Below are 8,534 nucleotides of genomic sequence, written 5' to 3' on the forward strand. Positions count from 1 at the left end.
AGTGAGGTAGACATGTGGGGGCGTGTTTAAACGAGGCGTTTTAGGAGGGCATGGGCAAGTCTTAACTTTTATAAAGAATATCTCTTTGGATTTGAGACTTTAGTCTTTGCAACTTTACAGATCTTCTTTATGCACCAAGAGCTTGTAACACCCCAAAGAGAAAGGAAAAATTGAAATCGCATCATATGACCCCTTTAACAATTCTGAGAAATCATTATCTGTAACTTCCAGCAGGGGGAGCAAGAAGCTCGGTTCAGTCCATGCCGAAATACTTTACAGTGTGCAGAAAATTATTCTGACAGCTAGGACCCCAGCTGAAGAACTTACAAAGCTATTCTCACAAACACTTACAAGCCAAACAGATGACTTGTACAATGCGTAACTGCAGTCAGTGCCAGAGCAGAAATAGCAATCACAAGCTCCTGTCAGAGGCTTCATTAGGCTACACTCTCTTGGATGCCATCTGGGCGGACACACAACGCCTCAGTCCCTGCTGCTGCTGCCCATATGGGCTCCTGACTGATCATATGCTACAACTACACTCCACTCACAAGACTGCAGCTAAAACTGGGAGGGAAACTATAGGGCTAGTGTGATTTGTAGACGGTTTTTGCCTTTAAAAATGTACCTTTTCAGACTTGAAGGTTTGGTTTTACTACTTTATAAAGTAATGTAAAACTGTACCATTTTACTAAATACTCCATTTCTACGTGACCTTGGATTTATTCCTCAATCTATGAGGCTGGACAGTGTTTCAGGGGTTAATCTAGGGTGACGTAATATGTCATTTATGGAAAGAGAGGACATGAGAATTCCCCTTACCACTTATCTTCCTCTGTGGCCTGTGACGTCAATCTGAAACAAAACATAAGTTGCGATTTACTGAAGTGTGAGAGACACACACAACTTCCAGTGTGTTTTACTTCTCATTTGAAAAGTGTAATATGTAAATATTATTTACCCATTTTGGTTTAAACCCAAAGATGTTACCATAATTAGTTTAAACTCAATGCTATCATATTAATCTAGGTTTAATCTTAGTTAATTTTTGGGTCAAATGGGAACCTGTTGTGTAAAAGATGACTAACAATGAATGGCCGATATGTCATATGTAAACCTTATAACTAGGGATGCACCGATACCACTTTTTCCAGTACTCGCCCGATACCGATACTTTTATTTTTGGTACTTGCCGATACAGAGTACCGATACCAATATTTTCATTGCATTTGTAAATTTTTTAAATATTGGGTACAGAAACCAAAAGAGTATGTATAATGTTAGTTGGTTGGATATTCACTCAACAAGCTCGCGCATCGCGCCGCCACGCGCTCAATCCACTCAGCGTGATTTGCTTACCAGCTGGCGCAAATCAGCTATACAGGCATTAATACTGAATGTTTTATATTCATTGCCTACATATACTTCGTAGACATCTTTAATCCCTAATAACTCCATTCTGCTGTCTGTTGTCGGTGTTTCTTTGTCTGAATATGGCACTTATCACATGCTGTTTGGTATCGGCGTTTGGTATCGGGGCATTTTAACGAGTACGAGTACAGGAGCTCAGTATCGGGCCCGATACCGATACGTGCATCCCTACTTATAACCATAACTCTTTAAAATAATGTAATATTCTGTAAATCAACTAATTTGGTCAAAATGACATCATTATCCTCTGAGGAAGTGAACACAGCTAAGAAAAGTAAATGCTTCCTCTTGGTTCCCACTTTATTTTCATTTTTGTTATATTCATCACTTTTTTATTTTTATTAAAAAGTGTATATAGTACTTACACCAGCATTATATTAGCATTCATTGCAAACTGTTATGAGTCACCCATTACCTTTCTGAAGGCCCCTTGCAAACTGTTATGAGTCACCCGTTACCTTTCTGAAGGCATATACAATTCTGATCAGTTTACATACTGGTCTCTTGCAAAATTTACATGCTCCTTAAAAATATTCATTTATATAAAAGAAGAGGACCAAGAACAGAGCCCTGTGGGACACCCTGTGTTAAAGAGTATTGCAAGATTTAAAGTCATTGACAGCAATTAAGTGTTCTCTATCAGTGAGAAGCTATATCTTTTATAAATATATCTTTTAGGTAGCTTCTTCGGTGTAGTACTAAATAAAAAGGAATACCATTTTATGATCTAAAGATCTTTTTTTAGGATGTTATTGTTTAATAATTCTAAACTTTCTAGGCTTTGTAAACTTACAATAAAAGGGTTACATAACATAACATAATAGCAGTTATCTGTAGTGTGTTTGACTGTTGTGTGCATGAGCACCAACTGCTATACACAGAGAGACAACATAGAAAAAAAGAGGAGGGCAAGAAACCTATCCAGGGCTCTACGCTTACTTTTCTTTTTAGGAGGACTTGTGCTCCAAATTAAAAAAATTTAGGAGCACAGTCAAAAAATTCAGGAGCACCTTCTGATCAATATTACGAGGTGATATTTACAGTGATTTAGAGGGGCTTTTTTTTTAACCTTTGTAATGGCATTTTTTTCTAACTTTATTAAAAGTGTCATCTTTTATGTCAAATTCTAAAATTTATAAGCCTTTTTAAAATTTCTAATTAAAACAATAGAATAAGAAGAATAAGTTACTGATCAAATGAAATCAATATTAAAAGTATTTTGCACTACAGAGGTGGCAAAGAAGAACAAAAGTGGCATGTAGTTATATTTACAGACATTTAATGAGGCTTAGAGGTGGCATGAGTGCAATTAAATTCATAAATTCATGTTGAGATGAATGTTATAAATGTAACATTTTGAATATAGAAATATTAAATGATTTACTTCACGATGCATTCACGAACAAAGCAAGTAACGGTCTTTATAAAAAAAGGTAATTGAATCATTGACTCAATAGATTAGTTTAAAAACGCATGTTCATTCATAAACGAAAGATGGCTGTTTGCTTGGAGATGCCCAGCGGCTCAGCTGTGACTTTGTCTGACTACAACACTATTCCCTGACTTTGCTCTATTTCGTCAACGAAAATAGTTTCAAACAATGTAAGTCACTTAATATTAACTTCTTGAACTGTTGTATTAATAATCATTAAAAGCTGTCACCTTAGTTCATCGCAATCTCACAATGTTCCATTTAATACATAATCAACAAAGCTCTCTAAACTGCACAATGAATATCTTATTTTACACTTTTTACTACACAACTTTACACATTATTTTGCACTTTGTTATAATGAAAGGATTCGTGAGCTTGCATAACTGAGCACTGAACTAAACTCTGGTGTTTTGAGCAGTGAGTGGATTCTGATTAACATTGCGTTCAAAGAATCAAGAGATATGTCTGTGATACATTACTCAATGTTGCAAACACACGTTGCAAGTGGAAACCTTTGAAACTCCCTTGAGCGCAAACACAAATATGCTGATCGGGTCAGTCGCACTGGTGCACCTAAATATTTTTTCATAGTTGCACGCAGTAGTTTTCAGTTGCAAATGCGACTGAAATGGTCGCACTGTAGAGCCCTGCTATCAAGAGAACAAGTGGCATCATCTACAGGTATATTCACATACATTTATGTCAGAATGGCCATGTGCACTTACAGTACATCTTCTATCTTAGAGATGATGTGCTCTGCACAGGATCGCTCTTTTTCCAGAGCCACACGGTCTCTCATTCTCTCTGTATCCAGACGGGCTAGCTCCGCTTCAGCCAGGGTCAAACCCATACTGCGCTTGTGCCTGAGACATACAGAAAACACATGGGTGAACATACTGGAGAAGGTGGATTTGACGGACACTTGTGCTGGTACATTGGAGCTGTAGAGTGTGTGTGGAGGGTTTTATCTGATTTTGTGTGTGTATTAGATAAGTGCATCTCACCTGAAGTCTTCTAGGTTCTTCTGGATGTCAGGTAGAAGTGTGTCCTGCAGCTGCTGCACATACTGTCGGTGGATGTCCTCTGAGATGGGCTCCGGCCTCTTCCGTTCCGCATTAATTGAGTGTGCATTCCGTTCTACGTTCACACAAATATTTATAAAAGTCATGCAAAGTTCCGCTATAGTGTCACTAAAATGAGATGGGTGTCTTTTAAAAGAATATAGATGCACAATATATATATATATATATATATATATATTATATATATATATTGTTAATCAGACATTTTTCTAATTTACCAACAAATCAGTAAATATCAGCCAATACAGATGAATTTAAAAGTAAAAAACAAAATATCAGATGGTTAAAATGGTTTAATCAGCTGATATTTAGTTGTTTTCATTTTAAATAATAGCCCTAGGATTTAGAAGTTTCAACTTACCCAGGTCAGCGATGATGGATTCGGGCACTGTTACTTTCAAGCTCTGTTTAAAAACAAAATACAACTCTTAAACAGAGACCACAACATCTATGACAAGCTAAACAAGCTAAGACTGTTTTTAAGCTCCTCACAGCTGTTTTGTCTATGAAGAAGGTATCCATGAGGATTCGCCGTGTCTCTTTGGAGCTGGTCTGTTTGTAAAGTTCAGCATAGAGGTAGCACAGCTGCAGAGTGAGAAGGGAAACGAGTGATGTGACTCATCTGGTCTGAGACCCAACCATAAGCATGCAAGGGAGATTCATGGAACATGGAAAGTAATTTATAAACATTTTGTTAGATGCCTGGAAATTCCAGGTTCGTGGGTAATCGATCTCACCAGTGGCGCAGGGTCAAACTGAGAGACCACGTGATGGATGAAAGCTGCCAGGTGAGCAGGCCGAGATTTCAGGAGGTCTATGCTCTGAAAACAGCTACACTGTCCATTCATCTAGAGACAGAGAAAGTTAATTTACAAGTACACATTAACATACTATTCAACTTTATGATTTAATGCTAAACTTAAATGCAGGCTTGTGAATGTAAATGTGTAAAAGCTTTTGCTATTTTCCAGGAATAAACGATGAGCTCTGTTCCAAATACTGGTGAGCTTCCTTATCAACTGTCTACCTAGGCAGCTACCTTCTAAAATGAAATCACATGTAGAGTCGCCAAAATTGAGAACAAGTAGAACTCCTGGGCATTGCTTGGGTTGGGCCCAGACTGGATTGTGGTCCCGGCAGAGGGATTGCCATTTCAAACGCAATGTGGGCATGTCCAGAAACACAACACCATTGAGAAAAGTTACTCAGTGACTTTATGCAAATGAGAAATGATTTGATGCATCAAATTCTAACAGGAGTGAAATCGAAATCATGTGAATGTTTCCAGTGAGATCAAAGACTTACAGATAGACTTGAGACATAGATGGCTCACCCATATTACTATGAATGGGAGAAACTGCAACACGCAATATGGTGGAAAAAGTTCCACCTTCTAAATACAGAGCCTATCATCGTTTCCCATAGAAACTTAAGTGTCCTGAGACTTGCGCTTAGGACTGCACATGCATTCGCTGGAGCAAACTGAAATACCTGAATGCTTTTTAAAACTATTTGAGCGTAAAGTTGTTTTCACATTTATTGCTGATCAGTGAATTTTTGCAGGCAAAATCCAGTCATTACAATACAAATATACACAATTAGGAATTTCGCGTGAGGGCAAATGATTTCCATACAAAGAATTTGCAATGGGTTCAAGTTGGTCACAAAGATTCACTGTGCTGCTTGGTTTTAAAGTGACTTCTGTGCGAGGCCCTGCTATATACTTCAAATGAATTGAAGAACAAACTGGTGTGACGACATTTCAAATAAAATCAGACCAAAACGAAGTTAATTTGGAGTTTGTTTTAGGAGTTTGGTAAAGCAAAGTTTTTGGAAAACTTCGCTCTGGCTGGTAAACACATTTGAAATAACACTGGTCCGTGGTGAGGTAGGTGTGCTCTGGGGCTCCGCCTTCTTTGACGTGGAAATCTTCTATATATATTTTTATGTTCAGTCCATCGAGGTCAGACACAAGTAAAAATATAAACACACTGGAAAGCTGCTTTATAGTAAAAATTTGAAGTTGTAAGTGGCACAACACTCTTTTTTCATGTTTAATACTGTAAAGTAGGGCTGCATGATTATGACAAAAATCATAATTGTCGATTATTCCTTTGAAATTGTAATTGCGATTATTAATTTGCGATTAAATGAATGATGTTTACACCTTTGTTTGAAGCAACTGCATGCCATATTTTTATATGAAAATAAACAAGCTGAAAACACTAACTGAAAACTGTAAAGCTGCTTGCTTTAAAGCAATCTATTGTATAAAGTACAATATAATTAAATGTGACGTGACTTAAGTTGATTGGAGTGCCGAATTGCACTTGTGCAACATATCCACATCACTATGAACAGATGCTTTTCTTAACTGCTGTTTTCTCACTGCCATCAGTTTTGTTTATTTTGTTATTGAGAGGAAAGCCTGCAGCACGTATTACAAATTCATCTAAACCCTGCTCTCAGCAGCATAGGCAGTGCTGGGAGGTTTGCTTGCAGTATACCACTGCTCAGATATTTCAAACTTCTTTTTACCCCTAAGCAAAGAACAAAAAAGAACTTTGTTGCGAGTATATCAGGGCCTTAGGTAGGCAGCTCACTAGTGTTTGAAGTAGAGCCTGTGAGTCTAAAAATTAAGAGGAAGAAATATACGTACAGACTACAGCCAAGCCACGGTCACCCCTACCTGTTCCTGCTCTGTGTTAAAGTCTTCATCCTCAGCACCAATGATGTGTGCTACCGGACGAGAGGAGGGGCTCCCCACACTCGACTGAGAATCCTAAATGAGGAACATTCAGATTATGCACAGCACAGAAACTACAAATGAAGGCATGAGGTCAAAGAGGTCACTCACAAGGTCAGGTGTGTCTTCAGCGTCTGGTGAAGGACAGGAGTTGAGGCTGTCTCGGGGTGTGGTCTTTGGGCTGTGGCAGGGGGTCTCTCTTTGGCATGGGCTCTCTGGGACAGGACTGGGAGTGACCTGCATGGATCAGTTGACACCAAATGTCAATTACACAGAGGAATCACAAATCAGCATCCAAGCAAATGTGTGAAATGTGGAAGGTGAGGTTGATGGGGAGCAGCTGTTCAGGAGGTGTACTGACAGGGGTTATGGTATTGTTGGTCCATGGTGGCACCATTTCAGCATCGCCCTGCCAGGAAGGGGGCCGATCCAAATCTCCCCCTCCATCCTCCTGCTCTCCTTCTCGTGGCCTTGGAGATAAGGAGCCATCCTACAACAAACATAAACAAACATTTATTAGGACTGTCATGACATCATGACATATTGCCAGAACGTGAAGTGTAATTTCTACACCACCAGTGGTGCTTGAACAGAATCGTAAAAAAATTACTGTTACTGAAGCCCACAGAGGTCAGGCATTATTATTTTCCTGCCTAGTTTTGATGATGATGTAACATGCAGAAACTTCATGCAACTTTCCTAAAAACAGAAAAAAGGAGAAAACTACTGTATGTTTATGAACACTGGCATTTGGTGTCACCAATCTCTAAAAAGGTGTCTTTTTTATGTTAACTAGATTTTTGTTGTCTTAACAAGCCATGACAGCAATGCAATGAGCGACAGGGGATTCTATGTTTGAAATGGTTTGACTTGGTCAGCCATGCTGGAGCAGCAACATGGCTGACAACTCAGTTACTATTTGTTCTTAGTATATTAATATGGTTTCTTCTTTTGCAATTTGATTATGTACTTGCAGAGAGAGAGCCCACCCACATGCTCCTCTGATTGGCTGTGATTTGTAATTGATTTTGTTGCGTATTGTAGATATTTTGCTTCAAGTGTGGACAAATTGCTTGTCTTTGGAATCTTATTATTACATAGTATCTTGTTAGGACACGGTGTAGTACTGGACTACAGAGTTATTTTAGTATTATTGATATACTACTATAGTTTTCGTTAATATTTTTAATTAGATTTTATTTTATATTTTCAGTTTTATTTAACAAAGTTTTAGTAATTTTTGTATTTTTTCATATTTCCATATAGCTTTTATAACATTTTAGTTTTTAGTTTATTTTAGTACTTTAGTTTTAGTTATTATAGTACTTCAACTTGAGAAATGCTGCCTTGGAAACTAGCTGACTAAATAAATAAGGTTCCCTTTCGATACCACACTCGTACGGTGTCTGCTAGACGCATATGGGAAAAAAGCCTTTTTCTCCTGAATTGAAGCCTTTTCCTTCATGCAGTGAAACTGCACGGCCATTGGTTCGTGCAGTGTATTAACCTCAAGCTGATCCGGAATCGGGACCTCTCAGCACGGCTGACCTGCTTCTCTGCCGCTCCAGCGACGCAGCAGTTCCGGTCCGTTTCCCCTGCTGCCATCCAGCAATATAAAAGAGCTTCTAAAAGAGCAAATTGGCGTTGTTGCAAAAGGGTCGAGCGACCGGCTGCGAGCGAGCCCACGTCAGCCCAGATCGCGCGTGCCTCGCTCTCGCCCCAGAGAGAGTATTCTCCCGTCCTTTTCTCCCGGTCTGATCAGCGTCCCTCTGCTGGTGCGAGCGACCTGATCTCATTTGGGGGAAGTGAGGACGAGCTGCTTGATGACAGCATGTCATTG

General features: G+C 38.9%; 1 protein-coding gene across 5 annotated transcripts in view; it reads right to left on the reverse strand.

The window, feature by feature from the left end:
- Nucleotides 1-8,534, reverse strand: part of LOC107744318 (rho guanine nucleotide exchange factor 12-like) — an 87,639-nt gene that overhangs the window by 17,126 nt on the left and 61,979 nt on the right. For all 5 annotated transcript variants that reach the window (XM_016557891.1, XM_016557890.1, XM_016557892.1 and 2 more), the window contains 9 exons: nt 7,056-7,184; nt 6,806-6,931; nt 6,638-6,730; nt 4,686-4,796; nt 4,441-4,533; nt 4,310-4,352; nt 3,871-4,003; nt 3,592-3,729; nt 823-855 (listed from right to left, as the gene is read on the reverse strand). In XM_016557891.1, the coding sequence (XP_016413377.1) occupies nt 823-855; nt 3,592-3,729; nt 3,871-4,003; nt 4,310-4,352; nt 4,441-4,533; nt 4,686-4,796; nt 6,638-6,730; nt 6,806-6,931; nt 7,056-7,184 (899 nt within the window). The remainder of the gene's footprint in view (nt 1-822; nt 856-3,591; nt 3,730-3,870; nt 4,004-4,309; nt 4,353-4,440; nt 4,534-4,685; nt 4,797-6,637; nt 6,731-6,805; nt 6,932-7,055; nt 7,185-8,534) is intronic.

This window comes from Sinocyclocheilus rhinocerous, unplaced genomic scaffold, assembly GCF_001515625.1.
Source record: "Sinocyclocheilus rhinocerous isolate Xijiao unplaced genomic scaffold, SAMN03320098_v1.1 scaffold1609, whole genome shotgun sequence".
NCBI lineage: Eukaryota > Metazoa > Chordata > Actinopteri > Cypriniformes > Cyprinidae > Sinocyclocheilus > Sinocyclocheilus rhinocerous.